This window comes from Melanerpes formicivorus, unplaced genomic scaffold, assembly GCF_026170545.1.
Source record: "Melanerpes formicivorus ecotype bairdi unplaced genomic scaffold, bMelFor1.0.p_v2 SCAF_33, whole genome shotgun sequence".
Classification (NCBI taxonomy): Eukaryota; Metazoa; Chordata; class Aves; order Piciformes; family Picidae; genus Melanerpes; species Melanerpes formicivorus.
In genome coordinates, this window is record NW_027142385.1 from 2,166,776 (window position 1) to 2,188,519 (window position 21,744).

The 21,744-nt window shown below is 44.7% G+C and overlaps 1 protein-coding gene across 2 annotated transcripts in view; it reads right to left on the reverse strand.

Moving 5' to 3' along the window:
- Nucleotides 1-21,744, reverse strand: part of BRINP1 (BMP/retinoic acid inducible neural specific 1) — a 110,113-nt gene that overhangs the window by 5,102 nt on the left and 83,267 nt on the right. For both annotated transcript variants that reach the window (XM_068155639.1, XM_068155640.1), the window contains 4 exons: nucleotides 19,792-19,961; nucleotides 18,385-18,490; nucleotides 11,236-11,472; nucleotides 4,052-4,274 (listed from right to left, as the gene is read on the reverse strand). In XM_068155639.1, coding sequence (XP_068011740.1) covers nucleotides 4,052-4,274; nucleotides 11,236-11,472; nucleotides 18,385-18,490; nucleotides 19,792-19,961 — 736 coding nt within the window. The remainder of the gene's footprint in view (nucleotides 1-4,051; nucleotides 4,275-11,235; nucleotides 11,473-18,384; nucleotides 18,491-19,791; nucleotides 19,962-21,744) is intronic.

The window sequence follows — 21,744 nt, forward strand, 5'->3', positions numbered from 1 at the left end:
ATGTCTTTGAGTTGATGGGACAAACAGTGCCATGTACGCAGCAAGGCACATGATAAAAATTAGTCAGATGACTGTATCCTATCTGTCTTAGGTGTGCTCTTAGAGGGGAAAAATTAAAGAGCTACCCTTATGTCCTTCTGTTATACTGACAGCCAGAGCAAAGGAGAAGAGAGTCTTATCTGATATCTTACAATCAAAAGTAGCAATTTTCCTGTTCCCCAGATAAACTTTGCAGAGGAAGGATGGGAGCAAAACAGGAGAAAGAGAACTGAGGATTATTTTTGTGTGTGTGTGTGTGTATAACTTAGCATTCAGCAAAGACACAAGTAGGACAAAAAAAAATAGAAGGCGACCCACCATCTGCTGATGGCAGTAATAAAGGATGTAATTAAATGAAAATGCAGAATCCAGGGCAGAGCTGGGCATCAGCTACAAACATGACAATGGGAAGCGTGATAGAGTGAGAGAGAAGGAAAGTGGTATAAATTACCACATTTTGCCTTGCAACTGGGACAGGATAAGAACAAAGGCAGGAGCAGTTACAGCCCTTCAGCTGACAGGAGACAACTTCTGAAAGTGCACCCCTGTGATGGTTCAGGCTCATGGGAACATAACCAAGAGATGTCAGGGCAGAAGGAAGCTGAAAAGAGCCGCTCTTGAAAAGCTGAAAGCCAGTAGCAGGGCAGCCATTGGTTTTCATTTTCATTGTTTCCTCTCTCATTAAGGAGTCATCAGTTTATCTTCCTCCCTCTTATGTTCATCACAAAAGTTGCTTTGCCTGTTTGCTGCATAAAGTACTAGGGGGTGTGAAATTTAAAGGAAAGGAAAACTATGGCTTCAAAGGACACTGTCAAGCAATTTTACACTTATCTTTAATATCTTACATTTGGGGAGACCTTATTGCTGTCTACAACTACCTGAAGGGAGGTTATAGCCAGGTGGGGGTTGGTCTCTTCTCCAAGACAAGCAACACCAGAACAAGACGACACAGTCTCAAGCTGTGCCAGGGGAACTTTAGGCTAGAAGTGAGGAGAAAGTTCTCCATAGAGAGAGTTGTTACCTCTGTGCTGCTCAGGGAGGTGATGGAGTCACCGTCCCTGGAGGTGTTCAAAAAGGGATTGGATGTGGCACTTGGTGCCATGGTTTAGTAGTCATGAGGTGTTTGGTGACAAGTTGGACTTGATGATCTTTGAGGTCCTTTCCAACCTTATTTTTCTATGATTCCAAACTAATATGAGACAAGAATTCCATCCAGGCAAAGCAGTGAGGAAGGGTTATTCTGCAGTGTTGCTTTGCTCTTGCTCACTGGAGACATGCAGTCCCTTGGCAATGCCAGGAACTGGGAGGCAGGTAATCACACAGAGCTGTTGCACCAGTTAAAACCCATCACTTGTGACAATTAAAAAATGGTTTGCAGGACAGTTTGGGCTGTCAGAACAGAAGCAGAGGTCAGATTAGACAGAACAGTGATGAATAATTTTCTTTCCTCCTTTCACAATTAATCAGCTTTGGGGAGGGGGAGAGACTGATTGATGTCCCCAGAGATAAAGATGCAGCTTTGTTGTAGATGGTGTCTGAGCTGATTGAATAACCAAACCATACCAAATGAAAAAAAACACCCCAACAACCCAAAACCAAACAAAAAAAGCATCTCCAAAACATTAACACCCTCCTCCAGCCAAAAACCTGAAGCAGGAGAGATTCTTCTCTTTACTTGCAAGAAAAAAAGAATGAAATAAAATAGGGATTTAACAAGTTTTCTTCTGCAAACCCCTTGCACTTTGCAACCAGCACTAGCTGCTGTAGAGGTACTTTTGTGTTTTCTGTATGGAACAGTGAAGTTAAAAATGCTATTTTTATTCTCAGCAGCTGTGAGATGTATTCCTAAGTAATGACAATTTGGCTGGAGCCCAGAATATATATTAACCACTGCCCCCCCACATCACCCTCCCTTTCCCCCCTCCTCCTTTCTTCTGGATGTTATTTATGTTTCACATTCAGAGCTTTCAAATGCAACTCCAGGTACTCATTGAGCGCTGAAGCTTTAACAGCCGAGCAGTGCTTTCTTTTTCAGACCAACAAACTTGCCTGAAAAAAGGAAGTGTTTCTTTTTCTTTAAGTAAAAGCAATGCAGAGCAAATATATATATAGATTTATTCCCATTTCCTTCTTAGCTATTGAACAAGGTCACAGAATCAGCCTACTTGCCAAAATCCCCACTCTTTCTTTCTTTTGGGAGGGCCACCTCTTCCTTTCCCAGTGGAATATCAACAGCAGTCCTATTTATTTTATTACTTTTTTTTTTCTCCCCACATTGCTTTTGAATCTCTAAAGTGGGCTTACTATTATGTGTATTAAAGAGAGAGAGAGGCTTGCTCTTAATAGAACCTTTCCATCCTTTCAGCGGCACTGGCGTGCTTGATGAGCGTCTGTCGTTCTGTACGGCGACAATTAGGAAATTAGAGCATTTCCAAGCCCCGTGAAAAGAACGACAAGCTGCAGCCCTCTTCTGCTACACATCTGCCTCCCCAGCCCCTCCCCTGCCTAGCTGCAAATGCAGAATGACAAATAAGAAAAGAAATGATAATATGCCTGGTGATGTTGACTTAAACAAATCAAGCACATCAGTCAGTTAAAAACCCAGCTGCCATCATCCGTTTCGTCCTCCTTCCCCCAGATTTTGCAGCTTTAGTCGGAGGCTCCCTTTCTGCGTGGCTGGCTTTTTAAAATAGAAGAGAAATGTTAAAGACATATTTATCTGAAGGCTTGGCAGCAACATGGTTGGCTGGATCTGTGCTCGCTTGCTGCTTCACTTTGCTATTGTGGCACGGCTCAAAATAATGCCTGGACGTGCCTGTGACTCCTCCACCAGCTTGGGCTCCTTCAGAGCAGCTCAGCCAATTGGCAGGAGTGGGCTGATTAAAGGAAGGTCTCCAAAGACTTTTATTCATAATCTCTTACAATTTAATAGATATTTCTCTTCATCCCCAGTAAGTCCATCAAGTCTCTGCCCAGTAACATGAGATTTCTTGGTAATTAAAGAGATGTTAAGTCCTGGATGAGTTTCCTGAGCTGCTGCTGAAATGAAAACTCAGTGTGTTTAGTGACCAGAGGGCTGGATGATAACAGGAGACAGCGGCAATCAGTTCATTCCCTCTTGAGACTGAATATTTATATAATGAAGGAGATGGAAAAAAAAAGCTAACCAGTTCCTCTACAAATGTTAACTTGGCCTGACCCTTCCTAGAGACACGTGAAAGAAAAAGCACTTGGACTCATTTTATCCCAAGTTTTTCAGTGCTATCTCACTCCAGACGATGTAGACAGAAACAATAAGAGATGTTCACTAGAATCAACAGAAACAATTCTCCAGAAATTATTGTAAGCAAAGTTAAATTCAGCCATAGGCCAGGGCTGAAAGGAGGAAGCAGGAGGTGATTATTGGATATCAATAGCTGCTGTGGCTGTAATGGAAATTCCACTCTCCCCATCTGTTATAACACTGCTGAGTTTCTGCTCCATGCAGTTTTGCTGGTTCAGTCTGCATTTTGTCAAAGAGATGTCCTCTATTCCAAATGGAATTAAAGCTTCTCTCTGGCTATAAACATTGAGGAGCACAGCTCAAAACTGGGCTGAAGCATCTTGTGGTCCATATGTCCATTTTAACAGCAAATGGAGGCTTAAAGCTTGGCTGTGGTACACAAGGCAAAAGCCCTTAAAGAGCAGCAGCTTAGTCTGCATGGCTTCCTGATGTCAGCACTGTGATTGTCTTGAAGAACTCTATAGAATAAGTGGGTGCCCTTCACCTGGGTAGGTCAGACCATGCAGAAGGGATGTGAACATGCTTAGGTATGTGATAAAGGTTACTTACACCTCCAGAAATTCAGCTCACTCCCAGACTTTCCCGTTTCCCCCAAAACCTCCATGTTTGCACACCACGGGTGCAAACACTTAGGCTGTTGGTTTGGTGTCCAAACCCAGGTTCGGCTCCATCAGTCACCCATCACAACACACCACACCACACTGGATCCCCAACAAAGGATGAAGGTACCTTTCTCTAGGCAGCTGGTGGTTAGGGTTGTGCCGACACCGGACACTGAGGCCAAAGAGTTTGCGGGCAGTGCGCTGGATCTTCTGGTGCTGGGCTTCCAGGGAGCTCTGCAGCAGCTTGTACCGGTTCTGCAGGTCCCAGTCATTCCCCCAGTGCTGGTGGATGCTCCCAATGGTCAGGAAGTGGTTGCTAGGTAGCCTTTTCATGAAGGATTTAAACTCATCTGTAAGACACAAAAAACAAGGGGAAATACAGAGGTTTGGAAACTATAACAGTTGCACAAAGCTTTTCATTAGCAGGATGGAGGAACAGCAATGATGTATGAGGCCGTCAGTGCTCTACTAGAGGAGGGTGATGTCCATTGACTCACTGGGCTATCATTCTGCCCCCAGGAAGTCCACTAATTCCATGGCTATTGCTGCTTTTATATGGGAAATGAAATCCAGAGAGTATGAGGGAGAAAAAAGATATAGTTAATGTACAGACGGTGGCAGAGAAAGAGAAGAGCAAATTCCCCCAGAGCACGGGATTGTAGTCTAGGGGTTATGAACAAAGAGCAGAGAGTTGTAATCATTGTCAGTTAAAGAGTTCTCATTTAAATTGTTTTTCTGCTGTTCCTAAATGCTGTTTGTTGTTGAAGTTTGGTGCTGAAGTCAAATCACTTCGGCTGTGCCATTAAAAACAAAACAAAAAGAGAGAGAGAGAGAGAAAGGAAAAGCTTTAAAAGAAGAAATCCCCAGAGGAAGGGTTTGGGTTGTGTTAAAATGTCTTCCTTTCTCATGTTTTCAAAAGAGCATTCTGGTCCTTTTTTTTTCCTTTTCCCTCATTTAACTTCATTTGAAGTTAATTTAACTGCATTTGAAGTTAAATGAGTTGCTTTATGTAACAATGAACATAAAATAAAACAGTTTGCCAGCCTAAGGTCAGAAAGAAAAAATGTGACAATTTTAACCAAAGGGGGAGGGAAAAAAAAGGGAAATCAAATGGGTAGAAAAAATATGTCATTAAATGTTGTTTAGTGATCACTTTATTTCTGTTGGGTTTTGTTTGATAAGGAATAAAAACCCTTATGAAGGGTTTGTACTGTTTCTGTTTCTGGCCACCCTTTTCCTCCTAATTGAGAAGCATAGTTTGCTTAGATTGCTTCTCACATGGTATAAAACCAGATGGTTCCAAGTTCCAGTAGAAAATAACCTGATTTCTGATACCAGGAAAACTCTGTTGGGCACATTGAGGCCCTGAGAAATGTAAGGAGTAGGCCAGCTAAAACCCTATGAAGTACAATAAAGAAAAGAACAAAGTTCTGCACCAGGAGAGAACAACTGCACACATCAGTACAGGCTTGGAAACAACCAATTGAATAACAGCTGCTAGAAAGGTCCTGGGGGTTATGGTGGGCACCATGCTGAAGGTGAGTCAACACCTTCACAATGTTCTTACTGGAAATAAAACAAATTGCATACTGTGCTAAATTCAGTAGGCTGAGGAAGTTAATATTCCACTCTTTGTGGCACTACTGAGCCTGCACCTGTATTTCTCTGCCAGCTTTAGAGCTGTGTTGAAAAAGTAAAGAGGGCACAGCTGAGGGCTGTGGAGCTGGTCAAGGGCTTGCAGCACGAGTCCTACAAAGTCATGTGGAAGGAGCTGCACTTGTTTAATCTGTTGAAGAAGAGGCCAAGAGGCAATCTAATTACAGCCTACAACTGCTTAAAAGGCACTTAAAATATGAAAAAGAGAAATTCCTCTTATGAGAGATAGATGATGTAATAAGAAGTAACAGGCAATCTGTGGCTTGGGAAGTTCAACTCATTAGTGAAAAGCTTCTTCACTTGGAGGCAATGCAGCAGTGGACCATTGTACGAGATGTACAAGAATCTCTCCTTCTAGACTCTTCTAGACAAAACCATAGCTGACTTGATCTAGTGCTGGTGATCTAGAGGGATGTTGGACTAAAGCACTTCTGTATCCCTCACAAAGTATTCCACAAGAAATACAGCCATCTTTTCTTGCAAGTTATCCACGTCATGTCTCAAAAATCCTTCATCTCATATTCACAAGGAAAAGAATCATAGAATCATAGAATCAACAAGGCTGGAAAAGACCTCAAAGATCATCGAGTCCAACTTATCACCCAACACCATCTAAGCAACTAAACCATGGCACCAAACACCCCATCCAGTCTGTTCCTCAACACCTCCAGGGATGGTTTCAGTAAGGTTTCAGTATTCCTAAGGTTGGAAGGGACCTCAAAGATCATCGAGTCCAACCTGTCACCACAGACCTCATGACTAGAGTAGGGAGGACACTACTGCCCACTGCAGGCTTGAACTCCCGACCTTCCCATTAAGGGTCTTATGTGCTACCAACTGAGCCACCGTGCCCCACCACTTCCCTGGGCAGCACATTCCAATGGCCAGTCTCTCTTTCTGTGAAGAACTTCTTCCTAACATCTAACCTAAACCTCCCCTGGTGCAGCTTGAGACTGTATCCTCTTGTTCTGGTGCTGGTTGCCTGGGAGAAGAGACCAACCCCCTTCTGGCTACGACCTCCCTTCAGGTAGTTGTGGACAGCAATAAGGTCTCCCCTGAGCCTCCTCTTCTCAGTGGGAAAAAAGAAATAAAGCAAGCTTGTAAATGTTGGTATCTTTCCACAAAAAGAAATAATCCATAGAAACATTGGAGAAAACCAGACCAGATGATTTACAACCTGTCCTACAGAGCTTGTAGGTATTTGCATAACAGATTTCCTGTCTTCCAATAATTTGCAGTGCACACTGAACTGCCTGGCAAAGAACATCTCTGTATTAGTCAACACCATCATGACATAGATGCTAAATGGATGCTCATCACATGGTGAAACCAAACACCTAAAAAAAGTGATTATCAGCATTGCACTATGGTTGAAAAAGACCTCTAAGATCATCAGCTCCAAACATCAAACCAACACTACCATGACAGCTAAATCATGTCCTGAAATGCCATGTCTGCATGCTTCTTGAACACCTCTAGGGATGGTGATTCCACCACCTCTCTGATCATCTTGCTCCAATGCCTGACCACTCCTTCAGTAAATAAATTGTTACCAACATCCAATCTAAACCTCCCCTGTTGCAGTTTAAAACCATTTCCTCTTGTCCTGTTATTTGAGAGAAGAGACCAACACCCATCTCACTACCACCTCCTTCCAGGCAGCTGTAGAGAGCCAGAAGGTCTCCCCTCAGCCTCTTCTTCTCCAGGCTAAGCAACCCCAGCTCCTTACAAGACCTGTTCTACAGATACTTCACCAGCTTCCTTGCCCTCCTCTGGGCCTAACCCAGCACCTCAGTGTCCTTCTTGGAATGAGGGGTAAAAACTGAACCCAGTATTCAAATTGTGGCCTCATCAGTGCTGAGCACAGAGGCATAATCACATAACCCATAAGACATCTTCTCGTCTCCCTTCTTCCTCAAAGATATCTGAGATTCACCTTTTTTTCTTTTTAATCATCTCTCAGGTTTTCACACTCCTTGCAATGCTGCTTTCAGTGCCCTTCTCCTCCCCAGAAATGAATCTCTTCTGTTTAGCAGTCCTGTGAAACTATCATCATGCATAATTGCTTCTGTTGACCGTGCTGGTAACTCCTGGTACCTTTCGGTAGCAAAAGCTTTGCATTTGCTTCCCGCCCCTTATAAATCAATTTCCTCAAAAGCCTGTTTGTGCAAAAGACCAAGCACTTTTCCCTCTGATGATGAATGTTCTACATTTTTCATGGAGACGGGGAAGGGAGAGGTTTCAGTGCAGTGTGCACATTTTGATACTGCAGTGCAACGTTGGGGAGAAAACAAATGAGCAAAGAAATCCGGCCAAAAGAAAAAAAAATAAGGAGGGGAAAAAAAAAAACAACAAAACAATAAAGAAAAGGAAGGAAAAAAGAAAAAGCAACAAGCTGGATAGTATTGTTTAAAAGAAAGGGAGATGGGAAAAAAATATTTCCCAAACAATAATAATTTCTGTGTTATTTATTTGTATTTATCTCTACCTCACCCTGGAGATCCCAGCCAAGGCTACGGCTGCATTGTGCCAAGCTTTGTGCCTTTCTGGGAACAGCTCACTCTCAGCACTGAGAATTTCCAATGAGTCTCTTTGCATTTGGCTTTATTTTATTGCTCTGCACAGAGGAGGTTGATGATGGCTAGGACTACACCTCCCATAATGCAACATGGATGCTCTTTTTGCTGAGTCACCTCATGCCCGCAGGCAGTCCCATGGCAGTGACTCAGCACTGCGGGTGGTAGGGTCCAGCCTCTGGAGAAGAATGGGGGCATCACACTGAGAGGGCCATGTCAAACATCTCTTTCAAAAGTGAAGCTTCATGGTTTGTTTTTTTTTCCTTCCCTGTGCTTTTCAGTTAAAAACAACTAAATCACATTTGCCTCAGAAAGCAACAGTATTGCAAAGAGCCAAGCCCACGACTTTTAATCAAAAGGCTGTTTTAAACCCCAGAATCACAGTTCTGCTGCAGAAATATTTTTTTCTTTTTTGGCCAGCCCTACTAAAATGCCAAGAGTAAGGCAGTGTTATTTTTCTCAATTTACACATGAGCAGTGAAGCACAGGACCAAGAGAGCTCCCACGCTGATGTAAAGCAGCATCAGTTCACTGCAGCCTCCTTGACTTTGACAGCGCTCTCCCAAATCACACCAACTCCTGGGTTTTTTTGGGGGTTCTTTTTTCAATTTGACATCAGAATCCAACACATCAGAAACCAGAAAATAGATCTTTTAGGCTATCAGCAGCTTCCTGCACAAGTGGTATTTGCTTTCAGAGCACTCATGTGCCTTTCAGCCCACTTTATTGGCAAAGCTTTCAGATGTCGTTAGAGATTTCTTCTCTGCTCTTCATAATGAAGAAAATCCTCTAGTTATTGGGAATATTTATTAAAACAAAGCAGCAAAACACTAATACTGCAGTCTTTTGTGACAGCAACTTTCATCTCAGAGGATGAGTTTACGCATGATGCAACAAAGTGATGACTGAGACGCAGCAGCTTTAAATGTAAAGATAATCTCTCCATCTAGCCCCACAAAGCCTCGAGCCCTGGGTAGAATGTGGCTGGAGCACAGCAGAGAATTGCACTGCAACGTGTCACCTTAGCATGGCAATTGAAAAACACCTTCCCCTGTGGAAGTCTCAAGGGGAAGGAGGCTGAATATAATTATCTACCACAGCCTTTGTTTAGATCAAGTGCAACAAGTACAGAATAAACCAGTAAAAGGATCCTTGGGGGTCTGTGAAACTTCTCTCTCCATAGGGTTCTAAGTGTCTGTGTTAGATCTGCTGGGAGTGGAAAGGGGTTTGATGAGTGATGGCCAACATGTGGTTCTTGAACATCTTTGGAAAAGATCCTGTACTGGAAGTAGCAATTAGTAACAGATGACTAATGGCAGAGCTGTGCTGGCAGGCGCTGACAGTAATCCTAATATGTGGAGTACTGAGCAAGCAGAAGCTTCTGGAACCCTCATTTCTGTTTTGCCATGGTCTCTTCAGCTAGTGACCCTACTTCTGGAACTGCCCCAGCCTTGTGGCTCCCCACAGTTTATGGGAGGATCTCATCAAGATGATCATCAGCCTTGGGCCATTAGCTGTTATTCTGACTGTTCAGCACCAAGTTGTCAGCCTAAGCAGGACACTGGAATCTGTGTGACAGCAAACATGCCAGCAGGGTCCACATATTGAAGTGTGAAGCAGGCCTCAACAGCCCATTTAGGGCACACCATAGGCTGCTTCATTTCAACCATTAAAGGGATTAAGGTGACCTTCAACATGAAAAAAGAATATGCTGCTGGGAAGACTTCTGAAGAATTCTTCAGTGCCTTTAATGGAGCTAGATGATCCCTTCCCCAGAGTTTTCTTTCCTAACACAAAAACCTGGGGAGTTATGGCAATAACCACTGAAGAAGATGTGTTGGAAAGTAATTGGCTAATGATAAGAGATGAGAGACAGCACAGGGATAAATTCTCAGTGAAGTTCTCCCTAGTGCCCATGTGGCTTCAGGGTAGGCAGCCCATTTGCTGAAGGAAAGGATGTAACTGCACTGATGCTTTTGCTTGCTTTCTTATCTCAAGTACTTGAGAGTGCCTAGCACCTAAGTATCACAGCACATCTACTATGGGTGTTACCAGCCTCAACGTGTAAAAAACTCCACTGACACCCCCAGTGCCACACTAGAAGAAAGCAGAGGGAGAGGAGAAATGTTCACACCAGCAGACATCAGCAGTGCAGGAGAGAGAAGTCATTTTCCCTTCTCTCTGTCTCAAATGAGGTGTCATCTGGCCTGTGTGCTCTCTGTGAATTGCCTTTCACCAAAGCAGAATAAATCATTCATGCAAATCTGAAAAGCAATTTCTGCATCATTCATATTGTGGAAGCTTCTCTGTAGAACTATTAAAGGGAGATTCTGAGTTGGTTTGGTATGAAAGATCAGATTTTTAATCAAACAAATTTTTCCATGGAAAATATCCCTGCACACACAGAGTTATGTATGGTGTGTGTTTTCTCTCTACCTGTAAAAGAGAACGAAAAGTCATTCCTTCAAGACTGAGATCATGCTTTTGGGTTCAATAGCCTCCATTTCTCATCCAAACTGTGGCACTATATTGAGGGAAGAAACAATTTGTAACTGGTATAATCTGACTCTGCATCTCAAGTACTGGGGCACTCACTCCAAGAAGGACATTGAGGTGCTGGAGCATGTCCAGAGAATGGCAATGAAGCTGGTGAAGAGTCTGTAGAACAAGTCTTATAACAAGTGGCTGAGGAAAGTGAGGCTGTTTAGCCTGGACCAAAGGGGGATGAGGGAAGACCTCATTGCTCTCTCATTTCTCCCTGAAAGAAGGTTGTGGGGAGGAGGCTATTGGTCTGTTCTCTCTAGCATCAAGTGATGGAGTCAAGCTGTGCCAAGGGAATTTTAGGTTGGGTATTAGTTTCTTTACTGACAAGGTTAATCAGGCATTGGAATAGTCTGTCCATGGCAGTGGTGGAGGCCCTATCCCTGGAAGTACTTGAGAGTCATGTCCATGTAGTGCTTAGGGCTATAGTTAAGTGAGTGGAGGACTTGTCTTAGGCTAATGATTGGACCCTGTGATTCTGCATGTGACATGCTTTGTTTGGAATACATCAATCAGAAGATATGTTTTGCTCAGTTACCTGAATTCTCCAGATCTTTATAGGCTTCTGTCCAGGTCTTGGCCATGTTTGCTAGCGTGTACTCCATGATCTGGATGTCGGTGATGGGGCAGTTGCACTGCGGGAACTCCTCGGCGCACTGGCAGCCGCACTGGCTGTTCCGGCAGATGTACTCCCCCTCCCCATTGCACATGATGTAACTCAAGGCAGACTGGACAAACTTCTCCTGTAAATACTGAGGAAAGATGATCTGGAGACCTGGCATAGAAACAAGAGACAGGAGCACATGGGGAGGGGGAAGAAATAAAGAAGAAAAGTCATGTCAGGTATGGGTCCTTCTGTTCAAAACCTGTTTCATTAACAGCTTGGGAAAGTGATGCTGAGGAATGAAAAGCTGCTGGGATATTGCTCTTGGAGCTGTCATAAGTAAGGAAGGCAGGGTACAAATTGCATGTCTGATTGCAAGTTGTGAGTTAGCTGAGAGCAGAGCCCATCTGCTCAGAAAGAAGGATGGCAAGTAACTTGCCCTCCCTAATGGCCAGCATACTCTCTTTATTCCAGCCCTGGATCCCAGTACAGCACAAAGCATTTGAATGCAAAACCTCCCTTATTCCCAGGGTTATTTCACATTGTGCAACCAAATACTAGATAGAAGTGATGAGCATTGTGCTCTTCCAGCCTGTTTTGAGAGAGACTAAATAGGTTTGGTACCACAGAAGCAAGCAAACTCCATGCTGAAAGAGAAAAGAAGAAAGAAAGGAAAACAGATGAAAGGAAAATAATACCAGGAGGGATTTATAAAAGACCCTTGCAGAGCTAAGTGCCCAGCTCACAGTATGAACACCAGAGCTGGGTACCTCAGGCTTTTCAGTTCTCTCCCTACTAGGAAGGCTACTTGCCAAAACCTATAAAAGTGCAAATGGATTTAGTGCCAATGATTACAGTGGTGCTCTGAAGATTTACATTAACCAAGAGATCTATCCCCATGTCTCTTTCTCCACAGTAAGTGTTTGTGTATCCATCCATCTGTGCAGGCATTAGTGCAGGTGAAGGCTTATTCAGGCACCAGAGGATATGAGAATAGTTTCAGTGTTTGCCCTATGTACAGACTAGATTTTTTTTTTCCATCCTGTCCTTCTCTAGCTCCTGTCTCTAAGCTCCTTGCAGATGTCCCTGAGGATTTACAGATGTTTCCATCTACCTGATGAGTCCTGCTTGTCAGACCTGGTCAGTGCCTGTGTTGCCTGAGGAGGAGAGGACAATAACTCTGAGCAAGCTGCTCATGGGAAGCCTGGCCCACTCACCTTCCTCATAAAAGGCAGAGGGAGTTTGGAGTGGCAGATAAAGGAGTTTATGGCTTGAACAGCAGCACTGAACTCCAGTGTAATGAAGGCACGCAGGTCAATTACCCATCTGTTTGTGTTTCTGTTGCGCTGAATTACTGTATCCGTGGCTGACAGCTCATCCGAGTGGAATGAAAATAAGACAATAATTCAGAGGCTGAGAGTGTTCAGGAAGGGCAGGAAGGGCTGTGACTCCTTTCAGGAGTTCAGGCCCATCTCTGTGATGGGTCATGTTCACCTCAGACAAGAGAAAAGCAGTGGGCAGTACCCCCAAGACCCCCATTACCCTTTTGCTTTTGGTCCCACAGAGACACCTCAGCCTTGATGAGGTCCCCCTGGAAGACCAAGTATGAGGGGATCCTACTTGAGGCTATTGATGGCACAGACACCTCTGCTGCTTCTCCCCTCCTGCTATTCTAGCCAGGCTCTCTGTGAGCACCATGCCTGGTGGCAGGGAGCTGCCCCACTGTCCAACCCAATTCACAGCCAAGTGTGGAGCAGTGGCAGCTGCCAGACAGGATGAACACAGAGCAACCTTTGGTGGGGAAGCCATTTGTGACATCTGCACAAGGAAGGATTTCCAACCTGGCATTTGGAGGCACCTTTAAAGCAGGAAAGCTGCAGTCCCAAGGACTGTAACAGCACACCAGTCCCAGAGGGCAACTTGCAGACTTGCCTTGAAGCATAGAACCATTTTGTTTGGAAAAGACCTTTAAGATCATCATGTCCAACCATCATCTACCCACCAGGCCTGGGAAAGCCCTACTACCAGCCACCACCTTAAAACACCTCAAGATGTTTTTGTTCTTTAAGAAATTTCCTTGAATATTGCAAACATTAAAAGAAAACATATATCAAACATATATTTCTTTAATCTTACAGTGTTGTCTACTGATAAACCAACTTCATGTCAGTGGCTAAGCAGAGGGGCAACTTGGTCTTAAAAGACTCAGATATTAGACCATTTGCTTGAGGTATACACCTCAATCAAAGCCAAGGTGCTCAAGGAATGGGCTCATCCTCTACAGCTGATAATATATGCAGAAGGTAAGTTTGCTGGTGGCAAACTTTAGGGAGAATATCTTAGTTGTGAAGGTAACTTACTGATCAGAAGGAGGAATTCTGCCACACTGTAGAGCATAAAATTCCTCTGAGCAGCACAGATTTGGTATAAGTTTGTCTTAGATAACTACAGGCAGAAGATGAAGCATCTGACAAGGGAAAAATGTCCTTAATTCACCTAGAGAAACTGTTGGAGAGGGATGTTTGGCTTTGGATTGTATATAAAAGGTTTCCTGCATTAAAAGAGGTAAATTTCCCCAGCTCTAAATTAGAGCTATTTGAAACATTTTTCACAGAAGTGTTCACTGTTGAAAATGCAGTTTCATTGAAGCAGTTTGTGAGAGCATGTTGACTCCAAAAGCACTTTTGACAGAGAAAGCTCTAAATGTATTCCTCATACTTCCTCATTCTGTTCTGCTGCAGAGCCGAAGCGTTCTGTGTTGCCATTAATGCTCTGCCCATCTTGGAAGAGACTAATTTTAATTGTAATGTAAATGTTAATGTTCTCTTGCCATATTTGATGTAACAAGCTACCTGATAGGAAATATTTCCTCTGTAATGTCACAATGTTTAGAACAGCACAGAAGGATTTTACTTTATTGGAACAGTCCATGTTGTGGTATTGACATACGTGACCCCACCTGGAGTACTGTGTCCAGTTCTGGAGCCCCTAGTACAAGAGGGATATGGACATGCTGGAAGGTGCCCACAGAAGGGCCACAAGGATGATCAGAGCGCTGGAGCACCTCTCCTATGAGGACAGACTGAAAGAGTTGGGGCCGTTCAGTCTGGAGAAAAGAAGGCTCCAAGGTGACCTAATTGTGGTCTTCCAGAATCTGAAGGGGGCCTACAAGAAGGCTGAGGAGGGACTGCTCAGGATGTCAGGGAGTGATAGGACTAGGGGGAATGGAATGAAGCTGGAGGTGGGGAGATTCAGACTGGACATGAGGAGGAAGTTCTTCACCATGGGAGTGGTGAAGCCCTGGAATGTGTTGTCCAGGGAGGTGGTTGAGGCCCCGTCCCTGAAGGTGTTTAAGACCAGGCTGGATGAGGCTCTGGCCAGCCTGATCCAGTGTGAGGTGTCCCTGCCCACGGCAGGGGGGTTGGAACTATATGATCCTTGTGGTCCCTTCCAACCCTGACTGATGCTATGATACTATGATCACACTGTCCAAGAGGATACAGCCCTGGAATTTTAATTTCACAGAAACACAGGATGGTGGGGGTTGGAAGGGACCTCATCTAGTCCACCCCATCTTGTTAAAGCAGGATCACCTAGAGTAAATCACCCAGGAGCTTATCCAGGTGGGTTTTGAATGCCTCAAGAGGAGGCGACTCCACACCCTCTCTGGGCAGCCTGGTCCAGCACTCTGCCACCCCCAAAGTGATGGACTTTTTTCCCTGTTTGCACAGAACCTCCTGTGTTCCACTTTGTGTTTATTGGCCAAAACTTGTCAAAAGGTTGAGGGTTTTTTTCACTTTAATTTTCAGTTTTCCAGGTAGGAGAGTTGCAGAGTTGCTAACATCATCCCCTCCCCTGCCCTAGTTTACTCCTTTTCCAGGCAGCACAGGCAGCTCATGCACCAGCCGTGCTGGAGGCAGAGGCAGGTGTAGGAATGGTTTCATCCTGGTGGCAGGGTCAAGAATCTATGAAGTAGAAATAAGTGCAGTCACCTGTGAGATCACAACTGGATCTCCCCAGTCCCTTGCAGGGAGGATGCATGACTGCACAGCCCTCTCCATGCACAGGAGGGGGAACCTGCCTCCAGCTAGTGTTAGGAAAATGGAAACCTTCTGAGCTACTGGGATAAATGTGCCTGTACATATACCCCAGTGCAGGCATGCCACACATGCATGCCAGATCCATGTTGGTCTATAAATTGGTGATGCTTTTCCATCCATGTAACCACAGGTACAGAACCAGACACATTGCACTGTGCATGCAACCTCCCCTAAGTCTCCAGGCTGGCTGACCTTCCCAAAACCTACATCCAGGCATGAAGGTAGCTTAGCTCTGGGTCTGGCCATTGTACCTCCTAAAGGGCACATCTTCAAAACCATGACTGTCCAAGATGGGCAGCAGCAAACAAATTCAGAAGCAGAAATTCTCCCTGTCACAGAGATGCTGCTCTTTTATTGAGCTGGCCTCAAAGCCAGAGTGGCACGAAGGTAGTGACATGGATTTCTGTCAGGAGCTCATGCTCAGCTGCTAATCAGATCAGAGGAGACTCGGTCATGATCCATTACCTGCAGCCTTGTGACTAATTCCTAATGAGGCCTCTCAGAGCAGAGGAAGGATCCTGGGTAATTATCCCAAGAACTGTACTCCAGATTAGGCAGAAAACACTTAAGAGTAACTTTAAAGGTCACTTTGTTCTATTAGGAGGAGCTCTTACTTCCTCCCTTCCTTTGCTGTCTCACTTGACTTGGGACTAGCCACTCTCTGCCATGCAGCTCCATGAAACTCATGGTTGACCTCTGAGACCCTATCTACTCCCATCAGAAATTATCCACCCTACATGTAGTGCTATAGACTGGGGTCAGAGTGGCTGGAGAGTGGCCAGGCAGAGAAGGACCTGGAAGTACTGGTCGATAGTAGGCTGAACATGAGCCAGCAGTGTGCCCAAGTGCCAAGAAGGCAAATGGCATCCTGGACTGCATTAGGAATAGTGTGGCCAACAGGAGCAGGGAGGTCATGCTGTCCCTGTACTCAGCACCAGTTAGGCCACACCTTGAGTCCTGTGTCCAGTTCTGGGCCCCTTAGTTTAGGAAAGATGCTGACTTGCTGGGAGGTGTCCAGAGAAGGGCAAGAAAGCTGGGGAGGGGTCTGGAGCACAGCCCTGTGAGGAGAGGCTGAGGGAGCTGGGATTTTTTAGCCTGGAGAAGAGGAGGCTCAGGGGAGACCTTCTTGCTGTCTACAACTCCCTGAAGGGAGGTTGTAGCCAGGTTGAGGTTGGTCTCTTCTCCCAGGCAAGCAGCACCAGAACAAGAGGACACAGTCTGGAGCTGTGCCAAGGGAGGTTCAGGCTGGATGTTAGGAAGAAGTTCTTCCCTGCAAGAGAGATTGGCCATTGGGATGTGCTGCCCAGGGTGGGGTGGTGGAGTCACCATCCCTGGAGGTGTTTAGGAAGAGCCTGGATGGGGTGCTTGGTGCTCTGGTTTAGTTGATTAGATGGTGTTGGATGATAGGTTGGACTGGATGATCTTGAAGGTCTTTTCCACCCTGGTTAATTCTATTCTATTCTATTCTATTCTATTCTATTCTATTCTATTCTATTCTATTCTATTCTATTCTATTCTATTCTATTCTATTCTATTCCATTCCATTCCATTCCATTCCATTCCATTCCATTCCATTCCATTCCACTCCACTCCACTCCACTCCACTCTACTCCTATTCTAGTGTAGTCTATTCTACTCTACTCTACTCCTATCCTATCCTATCCTATCCTATCCTATCCTATCCTATCCTATCCTATCCTATCCTATCCTATCCTATCCTATCCTATCCTATCCTATCCTTTCCTATTCTGTTCTACAAGTTTGTCTCCTAAATTTTCCCTCTTTCTCCATCTCCTTTGCCCTTTCAGGCATCTTGCTTTCTCTTTCCTCTTCACTTGTAGGATCAGATAGCCAACCGAGATCTATTGATTCACCTCCTTAGCAGTTCAGCTGCTTATTTAGCTGCTTACCTAGTTATCTGCTGTGTCTTCCTCAGGTTTTTCATTACTAGCAGCCATCGCCACAGCGCAGGAAAAAGCCTCGCGATTGTTTATTGTTAATTAGGTGAGAAGCAGAACTCAGTGATTTAGATAATCACCGGAACAGTGAAAACAACCTGCCCATTATTTTTAAAGGCAAATAATAAAAACAATAATAATAATGCATCCACAACATGACTCAGTAAATGAAGCCCAGTTTCTGTGAAACCAAGATTAAAGGAGCACTTGCCAAATTGCACTCAGAGAGGAAGATGTAATGTGGCCCATTCATCTGAAAAATTAAAATTTGTGCAAGTACAAGGGTTCCAGAAATAAAACCATCTGGGCAAATGAGCAATTAAAACCCCACATTTCCTTATTTTGTACAGAAAAAAAAAAAACAAAACACCAAAACTTGGGAATAACCTCGGTAAATTACACGCCCAGTGAATTTCCTCCTCCTCCTCCTCCTCCTGAAGTTGACTTCTCGCTAACCAGCATGTATTTATTTATTAATTCAGTCATGACCTCTATCTGTTGACTTCTGGGCTAGCTCCCCAGCTGGGACTGAAGCCTTGGCTTCTGGCATCCAAATAAAACCTCTGTGACTTCCCCCAAAGATTGCAGTCATTAAAGAGTCCCAAAATCTGATCTGCAAAGCTCTTATGCAAATCAGTAGTTTGGGAGGGACAGAGAGAGACGTGGACAGAATTCCCCTTCAAGAGTAATGGAAAAGGTCACATTTATTTATGTTTTTCATATACAAAAAACCATCAAAATTCAATGGCAGGGACACCCAAGCACTTCACTAAGCTCTGCTCCACAGCTCCTTGTGCCTTCAGCTCAGTCCTTGTTGAGCCTTGGCTCTGATATGCTGAGCATCATGTTGGAGCCACCAGTCCTGTTTCAGGGAATTTATAGTGAAGAAGTTGATCCCAAGCAAATTGAGGAGATGAAAAGGCTAGAGAAAAGGCCATCCCCTCCCCTTTCATTTCTCACATACACCTCCCCCCCACACACACTCCCTACTCTCTGTTACCATCTCCCTCGTTCCTGTGCCCTACCTTGCAGGTGGAGTTTGCTCTCAGTGCTTTGCAGAAGGACAGAACTCACAGAGTCCAGATTGTCATAGCTGTTACAGCCCAGGGGGCCAGTCCGAGTTTCTGTTACCTGTGGAGGATGCAGAAAAAGAAAGAATGTTCCCTTTGATTGCAACATCACATCTTCCCCAGGCAGGCTCAGACCTTGTAATGTAACTATCCCTTGTCACCACTGGTGCAATCCCAAATGCATCTTCCCTAAAGAAAGGAGATGACCCACACTGAACAGAAAGAGCTAATGTTTGGCACACTCACGAGCTGAAAAAACAGAGTGAATGGTATCTGCTTCCTTTATAATACTGCATGTTACTCTGGGCTTGGCAATGAGGTCCTGCAGATTGATGTTTCTCATAGAGGATCTCCACTGGAGAACATCAGAAGCCAGTAGAGGAATTATTCCCTGGCTTCTCTTGTTGGAAAGCAAGATACAGAGATGGATTGCCAGCCCACCATGGTGCCTACTGCTCCCACAACATACATGCACACCATCCTTGTGCTGAGGATGGATGGAGGCACAGATGACCTGCAGTGTTGTTGCTGTGGTTCTTGCTGTTGGTTTCCAGCCATAGAGGAGAGCTGGCCTTCCTGAATTCACAAAGGGTGATTATCTGCTGTCACTGTTTCAATATCTCAATTCGATTTCCCATCCAGAAGGGAACAGACTCATCCATGAGACACCACAGAACAATAACAAGAGCTGAAACCTTTCAGAAATGGCTAACAATGACGACTCCATCCACATCTCCTTCCCTGGAGTGAACTCTGCAACAATAAAATCCCTCCCCAGTATAGGATGATTACTTTCAGAGGAGGCAGCCTTTGTCTGCAGAGCTGTTTTCCCTGTTTTGTATGCTCTGAGCAGCTCCCCTTCCTTCCTGCTGCAACCCCCAAGCTGTCTCTCAGTCCATTTCATTCCAGACACCTCAGTAATGCCACACTGAGTTTTTCACCTTTTCTTGTAGTAAACTCCTCTGAGGGATGTTAACAGGCTTACACCCACAAGAGGAAAATACTCCTGGGTTGTACAAGGTTGACCATTTCACAGACCTGCCTTTCTCTGCCAAACTCATCTGGATTATCTGTTGCCTCTCTCCCTTCCAGCAGTCATCACCACACATAATGGAAGTCTCCTGTCCTACAAAACCATCACACAGAACACTCATCTCTTTCCAGATACTTTTGGCCCCAGGGAAATCACTCCTTCAGTAAGGTCTATAAGAGAGCAATTTACCCTGGGAAATCAGTGTGGGAACAAAACAATTTGTGATCAAAACAGACATCACACAGGACTGGCAGAGTCCTGCCCCAAATCCCCACAGTACTGGGGTGGACATGCAATTTTCTTTCTCTTTCCGATGTAAGATACAATACCTTGATTGCTCCAGTCGAGATCTGGATCTCATGGAGTCTCCTCATGGTGCCATCACGGTCTACAAAGTAGGAGGAAGCAAGCTGGTGCAAAGCTTCAACGCTCTGGGTAGCATTTCCTGACTTTCTGTCGAGGCGGCTTTTGTCCATGTACATGGTCAAGGCCTCCTCTCCTGCAGCAGAAAGAGAAGGGGATTTCAGTAAGGTCCAGGAGACTCACATGTAGGAACATCCTAATAGGAACACATGATGTCCTATCATAGAATAGAATCATAGAAGGTTGGAAGAGACCTCAAAGATCATCAAGTCCAACCTGTCACCCAACACCTCATGACTACTAAACCATGGCACCAAGTGCCATGTCCAATCCCTTCTTGAACACCTCCAGGGATGGTGACTTAACCACCTCCCTGGGCAGCACATTCCAATGGCTAACAGCTCTCTCTGGCTCCTCATCTTGAGCCTAAACTTCCCCTGGTGCAGCTTGAGACTGTGTCCTCTTGTTCTGGTGCTGATTGCCTGGGAGAAGAGACCAACCCTCTCCTGGCTACAACCTCCCTTCAGGTAGTTGTAGACAGCAATAAGAAGGCCAATGGCATCCTGGGCTGCATCAGGAATAGTGTGGCCAGCAGGAGCAGGGAAGTCATTCTGCCCTGTACTCAGCACTGGTTAGGTCACACCTTGAGTCCTGTGTCCAGTTCTGGGACCCTCAATTTAAGAAGGACATTGAGACACTTGAACATGTCCAGAGAAGGGCAACAAGGCTGGGGGGAGAGCCCTCGAGTACAAGCCCTACAAGGAGAGGCTGAGGGATCTGGGGTTGTTTAGCTTGGAGAAGAGGAAGCTCAGGGGATATCTATATTACACTTAAAAAGAAAGAGGATTTCACTAAGGTTCAGGAAGCTGCATCTGGGATCATCAAAGCAGAAACACATGATATCACTTAGAGCACCTAAACAAAGACATGTCCAGCACCTAAAGCACTCTGAAATCAACCCAGCCTTCCACACCAGTTGCAGAACCTCAGTGAACCATGTATGAACCTCCTTCTTTATTTAGCCAGAAGGCCAGGTCCACCACACTTGTGGATCAGCTCCACTGGATTGAGTAAACAACATTTTAGATATTTATTAGCCAGTTTATAGCTTTACCACAGCTGTGGGAAAGGATTGAGATCATCCAGACTTGAGGAATGCTTTTCTCTGTGAGCAGTGCTTCTGAAAGGATGCACACCCGATCAGAGAAGAGGCCACTCTTATGCAAATCTCCAACCTGATTTCTAGAAGGAACAAGTGCTGATTTAAGTTGCAAATAGGAAACAGCTAGTTGGTGGGTTCAAAGGACAAAGCAGTGCTGGCTGTATCTCTTCAGCTTAGGTAAAAGCAGAGAGTTGAGTGAAGGAGAGCAGAGGAAGGAGCAAATGAGAAAGTCAGGATAAACTAACCACCCTTTCTGTTTGTTGTTGTGTTTTGTTGTGTTTGGTTGTGTGATTTTTGTTTGTTTGGGTTTTTATTGTTGTTATTATGGTTGGGTGGGGTGTGGGGGGTTTGTTTGTTTTTGTTGTTTTCTTATTTTTACTTCCTAGAGCATTTTTCATTCAATTTAAGTCAAGTGGAAGTGGAGAAGTGAAGAGGTGGCTTTGAGCCAGTAATCAGAGAGAATCTGGGAGTGAAGCAGTTAAGACCTGATAGCACCAAGCATCCCAAACATTAGCAAGAACTGGAATCTACCAAAAGCTATGAAAAGGACAGGAAGCTGAGAAGCAATATTTACCTAAAAGTTCAATTTGTGCTGTATGAGCCAGATTAAAATCCAGTTCATCCTTAATGTAAGACTGGCATTACAGAAAGAGTAGAGAGGTAGAATACCATCTGCACTCTTAATATCTGAGGTTCTGATTTTAATAAATGAAGAGAAGAGATGCCTAGGCTAGCAATGTGCCACTTCTGCACAGCA